This window comes from Zeus faber (genome assembly GCF_960531495.2).
Source record: "Zeus faber genome assembly, chromosome: 1".
In the NCBI taxonomy this organism is placed as follows: Eukaryota; Metazoa; Chordata; class Actinopteri; order Zeiformes; family Zeidae; genus Zeus; species Zeus faber.
Window position 1 is genome coordinate 41,802,594 of NC_137193.1, and position 21,014 is coordinate 41,823,607.

At 42.2% G+C, this 21,014-nt stretch overlaps 1 protein-coding gene across 1 annotated transcript in view; it reads right to left on the reverse strand.

Annotated features, from left to right (window-relative positions):
- The window catches only part of polrmt (polymerase (RNA) mitochondrial (DNA directed)), a 63,466-nt gene that overhangs the window by 7,483 nt on the left and 34,969 nt on the right, over positions 1–21,014 (reverse strand). The window contains exons 13-18 of the mRNA XM_080012736.1: positions 20,492–20,671; positions 17,919–18,005; positions 14,229–14,342; positions 5,585–5,637; positions 956–1,054; positions 369–441 (exon numbers count right to left, since the gene is read on the reverse strand). Of these exons, the coding sequence (XP_079868862.1) occupies positions 369–441; positions 956–1,054; positions 5,585–5,637; positions 14,229–14,342; positions 17,919–18,005; positions 20,492–20,671 (606 nt within the window). The remainder of the gene's footprint in view (positions 1–368; positions 442–955; positions 1,055–5,584; positions 5,638–14,228; positions 14,343–17,918; positions 18,006–20,491; positions 20,672–21,014) is intronic.

Genomic DNA, 21,014 nt, shown 5'->3' on the forward strand with positions numbered 1-21,014 from the left:
GTGACATTTTGGAAAAGACTAGGACAGGTTTTTCTCTTCCAGTAGCCACTTGACAAACAAAATAATTACACAATACACCCAATTCACTGTGTGCTTGGGAACGCCAAAGTGCTCTTTTTTTTCCTTCTTTCCATCCATTGAAAAAGTGAAAAAGGAAAGCACTTTGGAGTACAGAGGCCTTGAGATGGACAAAGAAGAATAGTGTGAGGTAAATCTCTGGCAGCTTTACCTGGAGTGACCAGGGTCAAAAGGAGGAAAGAAAAGAGATTTTGCTGTGATGATGAACCACAAAACGTAAAAATGGATTAAATAAACTTGGAGAGGATAAAATGGAAACAGGACAAGAAGCAGTGAGTGCAGATAAATACCTTGTTCATGGTGTCCACTGTGAGGGCATGGGTCCAGAAACAGTCATGGACGGAGACAAATGTCAACCCAGCACTGGAAGAAACGAGGGGAAGGGCGCGGAGGAAGAGGAGGAGAAAATGTAAGTTCATGGTAAAGAGCTTCAAAGTAGAAAAGCTGTGTAAATGAAGAGATCAAGAAATGAAAGGAAACAGAAAATCATAACGGAGGCAGTAATTTTGGAAACCACGGTGGGAAGTTGTTCAGTGAAAAACCGGATGAAATAATTACCTCCATCAGCTGGTCAGGGAAGTCGGGTCAAGTCAGAGAAAATAACTAATTATCAAGGTTATCATTTAGTACAATACATATCCTGTCAAGGGGCCATTGAGGCCATTTAAGAGGCTCCTTTCTCCTAGTCATGGACTTTATGGAGAAAGTGAGTGGGAGAAGCCAACAGGAAAATTAACCCTGATTTCTAAGAGATGAGTTGCTCCAACGTTGGTGAGTGACGGTGAGGAAAAGAACAAAACATGCCAGACTTGCTCCATGCCGTGTGTTTTCACGTGTTATCAGATGTGCTTGAAAGTGTATAACTGTATGTACCTACCTATAGCAGTGGAGCGCTGTCAGCATCATGTGAGTGGAGTCCAGAGAATGGATGAAGTTTGGCGGGAAGGCATTCTTCTGTTTCACTGTGTCTGGTCTCCTGTGAGAGGAAGAACAAAAGACAGCAAAAGGTTAAAAAAACCTACCTTTTTTTTCTCTGCGATTCTTCATTAAAATATACGTAAGGGGAATTGCTACTAACTTTTCTGTATAACAGACGTGCATCCCAAAAATATTTCACAGACAAAATTGTGCCTTATGAAGACATTAAATATTTAACTTAATTTGTGACTATGGTGGTATTTAAATTAAGTGGAAAATGGTTTCATGAGTCAGATTTTCATGAGATTTACGAATTTGTTTTCAACCATCCCCCATTTTTAAGTAATTTGCAAGTTAACTCAAGTTATACTCTAACTACTTGACTCTATAGTCTGTTTGCAGCATTGTGAACTTCAATCTTATGAAGACATACTGTTATGATAAAGAAAATATTTATTTTCCAAAGGAATTAACACAAAAACAGAACTGACACATAGGAGATAGGCATTATGAAAAACGGTGAGCGCTGTGTAGTCGGTATACCATCCACTGTGGAAATAACTGGCGTAGAGAGAGCATTGTGCCAATCTTTATCCCCTGGTTCTCATTACCCTGAGCCTTTTTGCCTCCCAAATCCTGTGGGCCACCACAGAACAGAGAGCGGCTCTAATGGGAATGGGGACCAAACTGTGCAGGGTAATATCTTGGGCCTCACCCAGGGCAGAGCAGGAATGCATGGAAATGGTTGCACGCACCCGCACACAAACCCGCATCCACACCCATCTTGTTGCACTATCCTTAATTTTTGGCTTGAGAATTGGAAAATGACTTAGAACATTTAATTGGGTAGAACTTTGATTGAATGTAATACCAATTCACTGAAGTTAATTCCAAACAGAAGGGATCCCAACCTCTCTTTTACACACACACACACACACACACACACACACACACACACACACACACACACACACACACACACACACACACACACACACACACACACACACAGACACACACACACACACACACACAGACACACAGACACACAGACAGACAGACACACACACCTTAATTTTTGGCTTGAAATCTGTCCACCATCTTGTTCATCATCTTGCTTCCCATTGTATGGCTATGATTGCGTTTCCACCAAAAACAACAAATATTCAATATAAACTCATATTGAATAAATCAATTTTAATGGCAAGATGGGAAATGGATCCATCTGTATTTTACTTTCACTAATGTATGTATGCATTAGTCTCACATTTTGACATCACTTTTGACGGTAATGCAAAAAAGCTGAAAAATGTCAGTAATCCATATCTTGAGGAATTGATTGATGAATTTTTTATATTTTTATGCCATTTACCATAGGAACCAACGAGGAAGTCAAGGATGACATTACAGACTAAAATCCAATTCCTGAACTGGAAAACAACATTTACTACAAAAAGGAACTTTTGTTGTTCCTTCCCGTTGTTCCTCCAGAAGAGAGGGACAAGGGAGTCTACTACCTCTACTCTACTCTTCCTTTACTCTACCTCTACTGTCCTCTGTAGGAAACTAATAAGGAAATCCACCATTTTTGCCAATATGTTTAAATAATAAAGATATGATTCTGATTCGCAAAATCAATATTTCTTCTGTGATTCAATGTCTACCTGTTTGTCTCATAGGCATCAATATGCGATGCAGATCACAAGATTATGTCATTTTCAAGTGTACTGGCCGTCTCAAGGTCCAATTTAAATCAATTGTGATACTTAACTCTGAGTTGGGTGGGCCCTTTCATTGAAAGTGTTGCTGGTAAACTTTAGAGGCCTTTCCCGCAGAGCTAATAACAAGAAAAGAGAGCGCTTGCATGCTGTCGCTAAAAGAGAGGAACACGCCTGACTGAGCCTCTATTTGGATGCCCCTAATGCTGAAAGTGTTTTCTAGGATCTTAAATTACAGAAAGCGTGAGTATGAATGCGCTTGTGTGTGTGTGTTTGTGTATGAGGCAATGTGATGTGAAAGTTAAAAAAAATGAAAGTCTGTGCTGGCGAGTGCATCAAGTTTGGCTCGGGAAGCCAGGCTGTGAAACATTGATGTGTTCTCTGACAACAAATCTCAAGTTCTGTGCGAGTCATCATCATCGTCATCATCACAGCAGCCCCCCCCCCCCTTTCTTTCTTTTCATTCCTCGGTTTTCTCAGTCTTTCCTTCTCGGCTGGTGTTTGGCTTCAACACAAGTGCATCTGCGATGTAAACGTCAGAGCGAAGATGACAGCTGTGACTCTTTCCATCTCTCCATTTCCCTTTTTCTTCTCATATTTTCCTCTCTCAATCACTGTCTCTGCCTTCCTCCGCTCTCGCTGTCCCCCGTCTCCCTCTCGCTCGTTGTGACTTTTTGTCCCAAATCAACACCCTGACACATCTCTATCCACCAAACGCCCCCGCTCCACACTACTGCCGGGCTATTTGGGGCCTTTTTCCGTGTCAGCGCCGACAGTAATGCAGATGCAGTCACAGGACTCTGACTTCTATCTGTGGAACGGCACACGGCTTCAGTTATTTACCAATATGACGTGACGTAACTATCCCCTGTGTAGTAATCCAGGACAAAATGAAATGCGTGCCATTCGATAAATCACAAAAGATAAGCCAAAGGGGATATTAAGCATTGTCTTTTGAGTGTGACGCAGGAACAACTAGATGAATTAAAGGTGTTTTTTATTATTATCGAATTTCTAGCAAGCACTGTTCAAGCACTGTTGTTATCAAAAAAATGTTTTTCCTGAGAAGTAAATAAGTAATTAGACCAATATTGCAACCTCTGGAAGTTAAATGATAAAATAATTCAACAAAGATGAAGCTCTGTGTGACAGACAAGGGAGATAGAAGATTTGATAGAAGCGTCATGGATGGAGATTTAGTATGTGCATGGGGATATCCACACATATCCGGTGGTGCGGCTTGAAATTTGTTATAAGGGGAAAAAGCGTTAGGTGAAGCTCAGCTCCCACCTGTCGCACTCCTTGATTTTGGGTACATATTGGCCAAGGTTTTATGCTTTAACAAGGTAACAGTCAGTAGGGAAATGTGAGTGTTGCATATGTGAGTGTTGCGTTGGTGGTGACACTGAGGGGACGTTAGAGGTTGCTGTGGGGTCAGGGGCGGATGAGTCCCCACAGGGGGCTTCCCTGGTCCCATTGGTCACCTCCCCGGATGATTTCCCGCTACAGCAGTTGCGGGACGATACCCTACGCGTGGCCTTTGACTGGGTGGTAAAAATCGATAGTGCATTGGTCCGTCCAGACACCGCACTCACGCACCCATTTTTCTTGTGATTAGGGACAGGTTGTATTGAGTGAGTCGTGACGGTCAGTCAGGAGAGAAAAGAACCCATAGGTTGGTTCTGAAAAAGCCGGGAAATCCTTTTTTTGGTCACCTCGATATGATAAAACACTGCAGCGGACAATGACCCGCTTCTATTAGTTGGGCATTTGGGCATACAGTATAGTGGTTAGGGTTAGGGTTAGGGTTAGGGTAGGGTAAGTGGTAAGTGGTGTGCTGCATATCCCGAGTGCCAATTAGTCCACCCTCTGGCTACCGAAAATGTGTCGTTAAGACCCCTCCCCCTGGTCGAGGCACCTTTCGAAAGGCTTGGTATGGTCGTAGTGTTAGCGAGGATCTGTTGCTGTTAGTCCTAGTGGATAACGCAAACCGGGTACCCCGAGGCGGTGCTGTTGAGAAGTATTACGGCCAAAAGTGTGGCACAGGCAATGTTTCAGGTCATCTCCCGAGTTGAGATTCTAAAGGAAATCCTGACCGACCGACACTTCTGGAACTTTACGAACTGTTGGACGTCCCTTCAATTCGGACCAGCATGTACCACCCCCAGACCTACGGTCTGATGGAGCGGTTCAATAAGACGCATGTAGTGTGGAGGTAGTGTGGTTTAAGCAGCCACACCTGTCTCGGGTCTAATCAACGAGCAACAGGTAAAATCCCCATCCCCACACACACACAGGACAGCCCTTGACATGACATGCTGTCCATCTGCTCCAGGCTTGTTCCACCTTGCCCAAGCTCTACAATAAAACTGGTACTTTTCGAGCCCATCGCCTGTGTTTCTGTGTAAGAGGGCAGTAAGAACTTTGTTCTTACTGGTTGTAATAACTGGCTGGCAGCTGGACGTTTCCCCGACCTAAGTTGGGCGGTGGCGATACGTGGCAGTCAGGGGGGCATGACTAATCTGCGGCACTTACAGCACGGGCTTTGTCCCATGCCGCCGGTGCTCATTGTCCGAGTCGGTTGGGAGAGTTTTCTTATTTGTTGTTTGCCTTGCAGTGAGAGGGAGTGTTGTGCAGGAGCCTGCGGACCAGAGTGCGACCAGAGTGCAAACATGGTGATTGCGATTCCAATAGTTATAATATAACTATTGGAATCTACTACTACTATAATATCTTCTATAATCTGGAAGGGTCAAGGTCCCTGACAGCCAGAAACCTTGGTCATCCTTTAGCCAACTGCTGTTTCTTACAGTAAAAAACATGTGGAAATGAGGACAGAAGAGGCAGATGTGGACAGCAGACGGACTTACTCTTTGGTATCATGGCTGATCTGTAAATTGATGTCCTGCATGGAATTCCTCAGCTGGAGGAAAATGGAAAAAAAAAATTCATTAAACCAACTTACTTCAAGTAATTTATAGCAGCAATTGTTGGAGAGTCCACATGACAAAATATTTGTTTTTGTTGGTGAAATGTAGACATTTCAGAATGGTGTCAGCATTTGTAATCTCAGAGAACTCAGAATGGAGGTAAACAGATGAATGATCAATAAAACAAGCATAACATCTTGATGTCATTTAGTCATTTTCAGGCAGTCACAATTTAATCTTGAAGCCTCAGTGAGGAGCAGTGTTCCACTGAATTAGTCCCACTGCTCCACAGTCCTCCAAGGCTCGACAGACACCAACCGATGTGTAACCCTAAAGCAAGTAATCATTTTATGGAAAAGGGCAGACTGCAATTGGAAACCAGTTATTCAGTTATTTATTTTAACTGTATATACAGTATATATACACACAGATTAGCCATAACATTAAAACCACTGACAGTTGAAGTGAATAACATTGCTCATCTCGTTCCAATGGCACCTGTCAAGGGGTGGGATGTATAAGGCAGCAGGTAAACGGTAGTTCTTGAAGTCGATGTGTTGGTAGCAGGAATAAATGGGCAAGCGTAAGGATCTGAGCGACTTTGACAAGGGCCATATTGTGATGGCTCTGGTCAGAGTTCCCATACTGACCCCAGTCCAATGCCGAAAGCTCCTACAATGGGCATCAGAACTGGATCATGGAGCACTGGAAGAAGGTAGCCTGGTGTGATGAATCGCATTTTCTTCTACATCATGTGGATGGCGTGATCGAGCATCTGTGGGATGTGCTGGAACAACAAGCCTGAGCCATGGGGACCCCACCTCGTAACTTACAGGACTTGAAAGATCTGTTGCTAAGTCTTGGTGCCAGATACCACAGGACACCTTCAGAGGTCTTGAGTGGACGGGCCTTGACGGATCAGAGCTGATTTGGTGGCCATGGGGGAGCTACACAATGTTAGCGTAGTGTAAACATATACAGTATATATATACACGTATACATACATGACCCTGTCGCCTGCTCACTGCTTGTCCTATCTTGGACCACTTTTGGTAGGTATTAACCACTGCATACTGAGAACACCCAACAAGACCTGCTGTTTTGGAGATGCTCTGATCAAGTTGTCTAACCATCACAATTTGGTCCTTGTCAAAGTCGCTCAGATCCTTACGCTTGCCCATTTTTGCCTGCTTCCACCACATCAACACATTAGGCTTGCTGCCTAAAATATCCCACCCCTTGACAAGTGCCACTGGAACAAGATGAGCAATATTATTCACTTCACTTGTCAGTGGATTTATTAGGGGCGGGCCGATAGATTGAATGAAACGACTATCTGCTACAGATATTGTGTTTTGTCCGATTATAACTGACGTTTGATCATTTTGAGATTATATCCGGATAGGAATCAAATTTTCTTATCATCTAGTTTCATTGGATATATGTTTCCCACGGAAACATGGCTCAACAGCAGCGTTCCCAATAACGCCATCAAGCTAACCGGTCTACGTCCTCCGGGCGGATAGAATGGCTGATTTATGTAAACAAAGCTTGGTGCACGGACACTGCTATCATCGAGAGTCACTGCTATGTTAACCTAAAGTATCTCATGGTTAAGTTCTGCTAGAGATGAGACTCTCACTCCCGTTTTTTATCCCACAATGAAAGCAATTAGCTCCTTTACTGCCTTTTTAGGCAACTTCCGTTTTTTCAGATCCGACTTTCGAATGAACTATTGGGGTACATTTTACAAATACTTATCCGATTACCCTCCCCTAATTTATATATACTGTATGTATATGCTTGAAAACACTGGAGAGAAATGAAGGTGTTAGTTAGTGTTAAGAGAGGTGAGGCATTTTCTTTTTGATATCAGTATCAGAAGCTTCAAATATTACTGGAAAGGTTACACCTCAAAATATTTCAACTCCTCGCTGGAGAGTTGCTTGACATTCAACATTATGCAAAGTAAACAGTCCAAAGACCATATCACCTCTTCAGCTATTTGACATTTCCAATCAGCTAAAAGGGCAGGTTTGTTCAATGTTAAATTCTTCCTTTCATACCATATTTTAGATTTCAGATGTTCTTTTCAGTGATTCTAAACGTGTGATGGTAACATATCAGCACAGTGGTGCCAATGGATCTCACGTAAGAACCTGAAAAAAAAAATGTAAGGGATAATCCATGACAAGCATTTATCAAAAAATAATGCATGCCGCAGAGAACTGCATTAACCAAAAGCAGTCCAGCTAATCGGAATATAGAATACCTGGAGTTTAAGTTTGCATTGCTTTCAGGTAGCTGCCTGAAGTGTGTTCACAAACAATATAAACCACAACTGCTGAGTACAAAGCCATGTTCAAGGCCTTAGTCCAGGATAGTTAGTCCAGGGTCAACCGGTGGTTGCTGATCTAAACTGGGTCCCTTTGTTGTGGACCACGGGTGTATATGTTGAATTTTTCAAAAAACTGTGAACATATACAGTATATTTTTTAATTTTACCTAATTTCCACATTATTTTGAAACATAGGTAGTTTCTCAACACCAAGTACGTGAAGTCCGGACTTGGTAGTTCAGACATGGCAAGTTCGACTCGGGAGTACAGACTCCCAGGGACCACTACCATTACCACCGCTTGGTGCGAAATGCATTCTTGGATACTTGGCTGTCCCAAGTCACCACCGATGCAGCCTCGATAAAATGGGCGAAGCAAGTCCACAACCGGGCATTTGGACTGGACTTGGCTTGATGCGTACTTTGAATTGGGACAGTACTTGGGCTGTGACTGATGACGTTTCACAAGTCCACGAGCACAGACAAGAACGCAGATTGAGAAAGGCCTACAGTTTCCATGTGTGGCATTCAGTTGTCATGACCTCATTTCATGAACGTCCTACACCGGAATACAGCTGTTAGCCATCATTGCACAGCAGACTATCAATCAATCAATCACGTTGACTCCCAATAATGGAAAACTGAGAGTGAGTTTTTAAAATTCCCCGTTTCCATTTAATGAAGCATAAATGTGGATCTTGAGCCTCAATCAGATGACAACCACTGCCTTTGTCTATTTCTGGAGTGTATGTGTCTGTCTGACTTCATGAGTACGTCTGTTAGTCTTTCACTCAGAAAAAAAGTGTCAGCAAAACGGTAAATGGAGGTAATGAGTTTAGAATCAGAAAGAGTACAATAAAAAGGTGGTTTATACAGAAAATACACATAATGTTAGGACCTGGGCTGCTGAGTGTCAGAGTGCTGAGAGCAGCTAAATAGTATCCAGAAACAAAAGTGTGTGTGTCCACATACATGCAGGCATGAGTATAATGAACCAGATCGATCATAGTGATTCATGAATGCATTAGATCTCATTAATGGCAGAAAAACTCAATGGAGGGAAATGGCAATGAGACTGGAGGAACAGGGCAGTCTCAAAGAGTGCAGGCATGCACCTAAGAGATTAGGCCAGTTCCATTAATTACCCAGACTGCTGTTTCCTGAAAGATAGATATTGGAGAGTAGCCTTTATATGAAATGAGGCACACAAAGGAGGCATCGAATAATATAATTGAGCAGACATTAGTGAATACCATACGCTTAGATGGGTAATTATAACCCCAAAAGCTGTGCAGATCCATCTACCTTCCTTTCACCATTCACACACTTGTATGGCTGTCAGGGCAGGCTTCTCAATGCACTGCAAAATATAATGACCCTTTTTCCTCAAGGCCAAAAGCATACCAATTACAGCACAATCATTTCTAATGGAGATAAGAGGGAACCGCTTTAAACAGGAAAAGTCCACCCCGGTTGTCTACTCGGTTTAAGGTTGTCACCTACAGAATGAAATAAGCTTACAACCAGCTCTGAACAGTACTAAATCCATAGAAAAAGCCAAAGACAGATTTGAAAATGACATGCTCTGGGTGCTTTCGTTTTTAAGTTGCGTCAACATGAAACATGCCACATGTCATCATGTCTTAGACTAGCGAATCATCATCATTCATTTCATCTGCAAGCTCTACTGAGATGTAGGCTATTGTTGGACAATAGAGGAAAAAAAAGTTCCGGAATGGAATTAACGGCTGGAATTATCTCTTTATCAGCCACAGCTCGGTCTAATAAATGAGTTTAATTTTGGCTCATGGTGGAATTTCTCCTTTTTCAAGAGTGATGAGGGTCCAGCCAGTCAGCTGTGCCAAGGCTCTCGACACCCCCTGAGGATCCAAGCCACGGTAAAGGGGATTGGGACAGATAGGACTGGCTACAGGCAGCAGGTAATTCTCTGCCTTTTATATCTTCATCAAAGTGAACTCATTACATTAATCTGTTTTCCCTGCATTCTGTTGAAGCTAATGTATCCGAGTGTTTGTCTGTCCTTGTCTGCATCCATGCGTTGGTCTATTTATACATTTTTGTGTTTTAAAAAAAAAAAAAAAAAAAAGAGACACACTTACTCTTCCCTAATGGAAAATGCTTTGCAGGAAAAATGTTTTGCCATCTCAGTTCAATTATTAGTAATTGTAAGTGTGTGTATCCATTCTCTGTAATATCCAAATGCTGCTTTTGTAAAAGTTGGTTGAAATGTTGAAAGCAACACTACGTAACTTTTTTTTTTTTTACAACAGCTTCATAACCATTTTCATGGTACACTGACTTGCATGGAGAATGGCACCTCTTTCATTCCAACCCAAACGCCTGTTCTTGCACTATGTAACTTGTGTGTTGCGCTTTACGGCACTACGTCACTTGCTTTATGTTTGGCTCAGGGTTTCTGTTAGCCGGTAATTAACATTTTTTTGCCTGGTAAAATTGACAAAAAAAAAAAGTGAAATTATAAACATGTTGGTCAAAATGTCTGGTAATAATGCTCATACAAAACACAGCCGCTCCACCTCCCTGACGACACGGGCGAGACGGGCCAGTGGTGCGAAGGATCAAGGATAGGATAGAAGGTGAAACGAGTTGTGGTGACAAGAAAAGCAAAGTGAGGGTAATACAATTAAATTTAAGGAACGGCTGTTATGAGGAGCTCCCTACCGAAGCATAAATGAGGGCACTTCACTAGAATGTACCCCTATTCACTATAACAGCTCTGTGTTGGATCTGGAGGCATGATCGGACTCAAACCCATGCGTTTTGATGAATGAGCCCCTTCACTTCTCCTGGTTCTGGGTCCACAGGGAATAAGCTCCAGTGGCCCAAATCACCTGCTAGTTATTGATGGTGTAACAATATATCAAAATCTATGTAATCACATAAACATATACGCACACACATAATGAATAACACAACCTCAACTGTGACGTCAAACTGACCATATATTCTCTGACTCCCTGAAAATAAACTGTTTGACTCAGAGAGCTGCTCGAGAGCACATCTCTGACCTGACCCTTGTACAAGGAAAAAACAGCGTCTGTCACCCTACCTTTTCCAGTCTTTATTTTAATCTTTACACTGAACTGTTCCCATTTTTTACCACTTGCGGCCATCCTCAAAAATCAAAATCCACTTCACTCCAAAATGCCACAAAATTGTGCAAGATGAACAACACGGTGTGTTATTCATGGAAACTGGACTAACTTCTGTTCTCAGGCAACTGGAAGGAAGTTGCACAGACATTTGAAGATGCGAATCAGAATTAAAATCAACAAATTCTCATTCCTCATGGCTGCAGTCTGTCACCGACTCAGCCTGTAATGCTTCTTTTAAACAAATGTGAAGAAGGATAAAAATACACTGTGTAGCAAGGTAGTATCATGGAACCGTAAACAGAAGCATAAGTCATTGTGATTAGCAGCTTGCATTTAATTGATGAATTGTATTTTCATTAATATCTTAGAACAAAATACTTATTGCATTTAGCTGTCTAAGACCAAGGCAGCTCATTATGTAAACTCAGCAGATCTTTGTCCTGTCTTTCCAATTACAGATTCTGGTGGTAAGAAAGCAAGGGCACAGATGAGAAGTGGGTGAGAACATTAAATGGGACAGGGGAATTTCACCATCTTTGAAATGCCAACAGCTTCGGGTTTGGGGTATGAATTTGGACCAGCCATGTCAAATGACCAAGTTTGATGAAACCCCAGTGACACCAAACTGATCTCCTCCATGCAGAGGACATCTGGAGGACACAAGCCTTGAGTTCTGATATAAGCTCACAAATCCGGCTGCGACACGTCCCTTGTGTCATCACCCATTGAGCGAGATTCCCTGTGACCGCACCCAGGAGAGGGATGAAAAACAAATAACTAATCTGAGCTGTAGCAGAATTGACCTCTGATGTGATTAGTACCTCGCAATCCTGTTAGGCGGTATCACCGATGTATGCATATACGCCACTCCACTGTCCTCTCCAGCTCCAATTATCTCACCTCTCATTAACTCCCACAAAAATTCACGGACAAGAGTATCACTGATACCCATAGCCGCAAATTCACTTGACACAAATAGGCTTGCTTACACACAAGAGCGTCATTGCATGTGACAAAGACACACAGGAAACATGCGAGTATACGCACGCACGCACCTCATAGACACACAGGAATGCACCCACGCACAGGCTCCCAACTTTGCCACATGTGTTGACATGTTGTTTGCGGTGCTTTATCTCCCAGCCCTCCCTGCTCAGGAACTATCAGGGGATCCCAGAGAAACGCTGGTTGGGGACTTATGAAATAGAGAGGGGAACTGATGGATTGATGTAACCGAAATACACAGGGAAACAATGACCTCTCTGCAAGTTAGACTTTCATTTCTGTTGTCCCATGATGCAACTGGATTAAAGAATTATTTGAGGGGAGGGATGAAGGTCGAAGTACATCAGAAGGACGAATGATAATTTGGATTTCTTCTTAAACGCAGAGTAGACAAGAAGTGATGAAAAGCTTTTATGGTAGTGTTTACATGTCATGGTGATATAATTATTCTATTAGAATTAGGGCTGTCAAACGATAAAAATAATTAATCAGATTAAACCAATTTTGTTGTTTAATTTACTCAAATTTGACCGTAAATAAAGATTTGTGTATGCAGTTATAAACATACTATGATATGATTATTGAGGCAGAAGCCCCCTCAGGAGACACACCATCTGCCACCCTTGCCCTGCTGAACTCCTGCAAAACAACCTGCTGCTCGACCCCATGCAAACGGAGCAGGAGGTGTACTGGGCACGCTGACAGACCTCTCACACCCCATCTTTATGCTTGCGCCACACACACACACACACACACACACACACACACACACACACACACACACACACACACACACACACACACACACACACACACACACACACACACACACACACACACACACACACACACACACACACAATCCCCCCCGTGCATTCACCCAGACACATGCTATCAGCAGACATACGGGCTCACAGACACAGACAAGACGTGCTGTTGTCTGTGTTTCTATAGCAGCCTAGAACTGTAGCTCCATTACAATCACGCCACTCAATGCAATCACAGTACACCATCAGCGGTGCACTCATACACCCATCCTATCAGGGCTGGACCCGGAGTGACTGGCAGGGAAATTCCATCCACACACGGGTGGATTTTCAGGGCTGGCTATCCACGTATTACATGCCCGATAGACAGACCATACCATTCGAGCTGATGTGTGACATCCTTTCACAGTTTTTCCTATAAGGCATGCCTGTGGAAGCGGGGATTTAGAAATGGAGATGAAAGCAATGACATGAGAGAACAAAAAAACAAGGGGAACTGAATACTCTCAGCATGGTCTAAAAATAGCCAGCAGTAAAGGGGATAGGTGTGGACTCTTGATACTCTAAATACACTGATGCTTTACAGCAGCAGCCTCCATTCTTCACCCAACAGCTCAATGGAATGTTCAGTTTGTTTTGGGTAGGCACTCTGTTACTCCTAAACCTGTCCACATAGGTTTGATATATTTAGAGATACTCCTATGGCCGTGGTGATGGAATGGCAAACCCTAAACCTGACCATTCCCAACACTGAAGCTGAGATAGCAGAAAGCAGCACACTAATTTTAAATCCCATCCGTAAGCAGGAGAGTAGAGGAGCCTCGCTCGGGCAAACAGCCCAAGAGATCCAGATTTATGATTATGAACATAATAGGAAATTCCATAAAAGTTTAATAAAATGCAACAAGCGGAAATCAAACTATTAAATGATGATGATCTTGGGTGTTCGCAGACTACAGAAGTTACCGGTTGGATCAAATAATTATATGCTCTCCATATAAAGAGGAATACTGTAATTAAAAGCCAAAATATCACAGGAGTTGACAATGAGCAAAATGTTCTCCCTAGTTATAATAATAATGATTTAAATCATTTATTATTTGATTATTATCATTATTATTATTCACATCAAATTAATTTTCTCCTCAAGGGCTTTTGTTATCGTATGGGTGTTTGTTATGGTTAGTAGTATTATAAACTAAGAACTCGAAAATGAATGTGAATTTCACCATGATAGTTTCTGTCAAAACGGAGAGTTTAGAAATTTGAAAATAAATAAAGTTTCACTGCAGCCTGGGTGCACCGGTACTCCTCCTCATGGCTTCTAATGGGACTCACCACTTGGGTGCGTGAGCGGTGGTAGGGCTGGATGATGGGCAGACCAAGTGGAGTCACCCACTCCACGGTGCGACCAGACTTGGAAATCAGGCGGGCGCTGTCCGTCAACCAGTCCTGCAACACAGGGGTCAGCAGGGATCACCAGGGGTCGAGTCAGGGGTCGAGTCAGGGTATGGGTCAGGCCACAAATTTGAGGACAGTTCCCAGAAGACAGTGATGCAGTCAGGCAATCTCTCAGAGGTCAATTCCTGGGTATTGGATGACAGCGTGCATGTTGGCTATGTGCTCATTTTCTCTGACAATGGATGAATGAAGCTAATAAACTAATGAAGCAATGCCCTACATTAATGGTTGCCAAGTTGGTTGCCCATTGTCAACCCTTTTTCATGTGTGAAAATAAGCAAGTTATACTTTGCCGTCCCTTTGGAAAATGAAATTGTAATAATAAGGCATCTGAGCACAACATAGCTTAACAAAGTTCAAACTGCAAAAAAAAAACAAGTTAGACATGATTGCAGTGTTAAGCAAAAAATATGCTAAATATAACAAAAAAAAATCTGCTTTGTTAATATCACTTTCTTAATATTTAAATATGGGTTATAATTGTATAGTAACGTTACCACTAAATTCTTAAATTATTACAATTTATTCTTGGCAACCAACAGCTGATGCATGGTGGCCAACTTGTCAACCATCTCTAAAAGTTAGTGACAGGCCCTGTGAAGCTTTTAAAGATTTAATGAAAGAAAGACAGAAAGAAAGAAAGACCAATAGGAAAATCAAGGCCATATTGTTCAGACACTGCGGTGCAAGCAGCAAGTAAAGAAAGACTCTGGTTCCGTGCCGACACAGATGATGTATTAATCTGGGCCGCTCCTGTGAACAAACGAGTCCGTGGAGTCTTCCCTTCCAAACAGCTGGTGCAGAGTCGGGACGGAACAGGTGGAGAATTGTTGCCTGCTGAAATGTGCAACAGTGCTGCCTGCAAAAGCTTCTGACGCAATTAATCCCCAAGAAAAGGAAACTCTATTACCATCCCACTGGTATCTGCACATGCACGCACGCACACAAGCACACACGCACACACACAAAACTGGAAAGGAAAGACAAATATGTAGTAGCAGCTCCTGGGCCTCAGCCGGGCCCAGGGCGCGTTCCATTCATCAGCTGGCCTGCCTCCGCTTCCTCCCTCTGCTGTGTTTTTTTCCCTCTCCTCTTTCCTCCCTCACAATCAAAAAGACACACCAAACAGAATAAAGACAGGAAGCTTGAAGGTGAAGAAGATGGGGGGATGATTAGCCAGACGATAGCTGCGCACCTATAGCTGATCTATTTTCTATTAAGAAAATAAAGAGATTGATTAGTTGATTGACGGTGGGAGGGAGAGGGAGAGAGAGAGAGAGAGAGAGAGAGAGAGAGAGAGAAAGAGAGAGAGAATGATATGACAAATGGTCATGAAAAAAACCCTGGTACACATGAGAAATCTATGGATTGATCTTCTTCCAATCTCACAGTCAAGTCATACCTCAGCAGAATGTGACCCATTTAAAAGCTGCACGTATATTCTACCATGCACGCACTCAGTGTGATGAATAGGTAAAGCTGCCGGGGCAATAGTAAACTAAACTAGTCATTAATAAAGTCATAAACTCAAATATGGCGTCCTATATTTGGCACTGGGTCAGTGGTGGGCTCCGGATGCATTATTGTATAGTGTGTTCATGGTATGTTGACATGTTAGACTGATTAAAAAATATAAATACAGTGGGGCAAAAAAGTATTTAGTCAGCCACCAATTGTGCAAGCTCTCCCACTTAAAAAGATGAGAGAGGCCTGTAATTTTCATCATAGGTACACTTCGACTATGAGAGACAGAATGGGGGGAAAGAATCCAGGAAATCACATTGTAGGATTTTTAATGAATTAATTGGTAAATTCCTCAGTAAAATAAGTATTTGGTCACCTGCAAACAAGCAAGATTTCTGGCTTTCACAGACCTGTAACTTTTTCTTTAAGAGGCTCCTCTGTCCTCCACTCCTTACCTGTATTAATGGCACCTGTTTGAACTCGTTATCAGTATAAAAGACACCTGTCCACAACCTCAAACAGTCACACTCCAAACTCCACTATGGCCAAGACCAAAGAGCTGTCAAAGGACACCAGAAACAAAATTGTAGACCTGCACCAGGCTGGGAAGACTGAATCTGCAATAGGTAAGCAGCTTGTTGTGAAGAAATCAACTGTGGGAGCAATTATTAGAAAATGGAAGACATACAAGACCACTGATAATCTCTCTCGATCTGGGGCTCCACGCAAGATCTCACCCCGTGGGGTCAAAATGATCACAAGAACGGTGAGCAAACATCCCAGAACCACACGGGGGGACCTAGTGAATGACCTGCAGAGAGCTGGGACCAAAGTAACAAAGGCTACCATCAGTAACACACTACGCCGCCAGGGACTCAAATCCTGCAGTGCCAGACGTGTCCCCCTGCTTAAGCCAGTACATGTCCAGGCCCGTCTGAAGTTTGCTAGAGAGCATTTGGATGATCCAGAAGAGGATTGGAAGAATGTCATATGGTCAGATGAAACCAAAATATAACTTTTTGGTAAAAACTCAACTTGTAGTGTTTGGAGGAGAAAGAAAGCTGAGTTGCATCCAAAGAACACCATACCTACTGTGAAGCATGGGGGTGGAAACATCATGCTTTGGGGCTGTTTTTCTGCAAAGGGATCAGGACGACTGATCCATGTAAAGGAAAGAATGAATGGGGCCATGTATCGTGAGATTTTGAGTGAAAACCTCCTTCCATCAGCAAGGGCATTGAAGATGAAACGTGGCTGGGTCTTTCAGCATGACAATGATCCCAAACACACCGCCCGGGCAACGAAGGAGTGGCTTCGTAAGAAGCATTTCAAGGTCCTGGAGTGGCCTAGCCAGTCTCCAGATCTCAACCCCATAGAAAACCTTTGGAGGGAGTTGAAAGTCCGTGTTGCCCAGCGACAGCCCCAAAACATCACTGCTCTAGAGGAGATCTGCATGGAGGAATGGACCAAAATACCAGCAACAGTGTGAAAACCTTGTGAAGACTTACAGAGAACGTTTGACCTCTGTCATTGCAAACAAAGGGTATATAACAAAGTATTGAGATGAACTTTTGTTATTGACCAAATACTTATTTTCCACCATAATTTGCAAAAAAATTCTTTAAAAATCAGACAATGTGATTTTCTGTATTTTCTTTCCTCATTCTGTCTCTCATAGTTGAGGTATACCTATGATGAAAATAACAGGCCTCTCTCATCTTTTTAAGTGGGATACTTGCACAATTGGTGGCTGACTAAATACTTTTTTGCCCCACTGTATATATATATATTTGTAGAAGAAGAAAAATGGAAAAGGGTTGAAAGTGTTAGAGCTAACTAGAAAATGTAAATAAATAAATAAATAAATAAATTGGTGGGACACCACAGTCCAAAATTAACAGAAAATAAAGACCGATCCGCTGTAAAAAAAATAAAATTAAATTAAAAGATTAAGAAGGCTGCTGGGCTGTAAAGTTAAAATGTGTGTTTTGTGTGATTATTATATGTCAGAATGTCTAACCTGATACCTGTTTTTTTGTCTTTTTTTGGGTGGGGGGGGATACTGCCTCCAGAGTGTATCTGTGTTTGTAGACGTATTCCTACCTGGATCTCTCTGGTTCCTGTAAACATCTCCTTCAGGCCACTGAACACCTGACGCACCATGTAATGGGATGCCTCCCACACGTACTCCTAGAAAGTGAACACGCACAAAGACAAAGCAATATGTGTGTAGCTTGTTTACATATTGAAGGTTAGAAAATGCTTCCTACGAGGCAATAATCACTTTAGCTCAGCGGTGGTTGAAATGTGTGACTTATGTTCTGGCGCTGATCTAAACGCTCCATCAAACAGTGTCATTGCAGTTATATAATCAAGCTCCTCATTTGGACTTTTATCTCCCTCCGGGCCTTGTTCCCCATCCCTCCCCTTGTAATTACTCACAATTACACTGCTCCCAAATTCCCCGTTTCAACAATTAGGAGCATCCAGCAGAAGTCATTAGTACTAGATTTACTTTGAGCAACATCGCAGCGATATCAATATCATGGCACTCCTGAATGTGCAGATAATATGATTAACTACAACCTGTAGTTACTAACCAGCTGTTGTTTTAGATGGAAATGTAGCACGAGTGAAGGACAAAGAGATGAAAAGTTCTTACATTTACATTTACATTTAGTCATTTAGCAGACTCTTTTATCCAAAGCGACTTACAAGGGAGAATAACATTCAGCTACATTGCGACAGAGATTGGTGTAACAACAACATTCGTGTAACAATAAATACTGCAAGGTGGTGCTATTGAAGGTTAGGACAGGTCTTATTCTAAAGTAAAATTCAACAGAAGTTTGTTTCATGAAAGAACAATGCCAACACATACGCGTATAAAACGAGTTGTGGCCAGAAAAATTAGCACCATTACATGAAAAAAAATTAAATTAAAATAACCCACGATTTTCTCTAGAATAAGTTGAAATTGACAAAAGTACTGTACACTGTATGTCGTCCACAGTTCTTTATATCACTGTTAATAGTATATCAACTTTGTTTTTGATTCCGACTTAACATATCCTTTTAAATCATTAAATAAACAGAAATGGCGTTGACAAACATATTGACACTATAGATTAAATATTTGGTAGCAAAGCCTTTGGAGAAAATAGAGAAATGAGATTCATTCACCTCTCTACTGGCAGTTTGGCCCCCTATTCCTTTCCAATCTGCTCCAGTTCCCTCAGATAAAAAACCTGCTGTTTTCAGAACTCTGCACAGGAGCTGAATAGGATTTAGAGACGGGCTCATTGCAGGTCACTTTAGGACAATCGAACGTTTCGTTTTGAATCATTCTTGGGTGCTTTTCGAAGTGTGTTTCGGGTCTTGACCTCCGACGTTCACACGGCTTTCTGCATATATTCAAGGCAGCCTGCGGCAGAGGCAGTGAAGCAACCCCAAATCATCAGAGAACCTTCTCCATGTTTGATTCATGGGTCTTCTTGCAGGCTTCATTTGGTTTTCATGGACTTAATGTGATTCACCAAAAAGCTTTTCTCCCCCTCCCCCTCCCTCTCCCCCTCTCCCCCTCTCTCCCTCTCTCCCTCTCTCTCTCTCTCTCTCTCTCTCTCTCTCTCTCTCTCTCTCTCTCTCTCTCTCAGCAGCGGGGTCCTCCTTTCATTTAGTTGCCTCTGGATGGTGTTCTGTTGTACCTTGTGTCTCAAGGCCAGTTTGAAGTTGTTTTGCAGTCTGAGGTTCTTTCTCCACACCTGTGTGCCTTACAAGTCATGACAATATTGGGCAAAAGTGTAAGAAATGTTGCTTTATTTGAAAAACAATACAAGGGTGGCAATATTTTCCGCCATGACTGTATAGTGTACCATATATAAAAAAATTATTTCGAAAATAACTCTATAGACAATAAAAGTCTGTTAACCTGTGATCTTTAGTCCATTTTTGGAAAATAAAATCAACTAACAGAGTCTACAGACAACAGCAAAATGCAAAGGAAGTTAATTATATCACTGAGTGACATAATTAGAATGATAATATTCCATGTCCTTCCAAATGCACTCTCTCCCTTTTCCCTCAACACGACCATGCACACCTATAGCTGCTGCTGCTTTTTGAGAATATGGTGCTCATGAAGTCACGGTCAGTTGCAGAAAACTTGCACAATCAAGCAGGCGCTGGACGTGTTACCATTTTCAAGAAATGAAAGTAGGACCGGGCAATGCATCCAAATCGTGATACAAGACTAGATACTGTCTGGGACAGCGTTTTGGTTATCGTAAATATAATAATGTAATCAGATATATTTTCAGGCTGCATTACCGTAAAGTAAAGCAATTTTATGAACTTCACAGACTGTTCTAATCGATGCCTCTGCCTTATTGGTCATAATATCCACATTACTAACGATTGTTTCTCAGATATTTGTTCCGTGTAAACATTTGATCAAAGCACCAATATCAATATTGAGATTGTGATATTTGGGCTACGATGGCACCACGTAGCTTCAGAGCAGAACCAAAAATCACACTTCAATGGTTTAACAGTCTGTGGCTGTGATACTGGACTGGATACTACGACCACTATCTAGACATTGAGATGGAATTACAGGAAGACCCCCACACCCCCCCCAGGTATATCCCCTCTTTGATACTGTGCTAAAAATACCTTACCTTGGGGAACTCATCAATCTCCTTCAGCCTCTTCTCGATCTGCAGGCGCCCACCATAGCGTGTGACCCCGTACACCACCGTCATCACCGTCTGTTTGACCACCTTCCTGTTGATGAAGCCCTCCAGGACCTGGGCGATCTTCAGACCCTTCTCTGCATCCCGCATTCTAAACTCCTCCACCTGGCGCACACACACACACACGCACGCACGCACGCAACAAGCATGAACAGATGAGCAGGAAAAAATAATATTTGGGCCACTCCAGCAAATACTACAAAACCTGCAATTAAAAGAATGTTTTTTTTGTGACCATTGAATTATTTTAAATTTCTTTTAGTTTTTCCAAGTGTTTCACAGCGAATAAGAAAACAGACTGTGTTTGGTTGCCAAACACAAAAATATTATGAAAATAATGTATATAGGTGCATACATATACATACACCGATCAGCCACAACATTAAAACCACCTGCCTAATATCGTGTTGGGATGGATCGCGCTTGTGGTTCCAGCACATCCCACAGA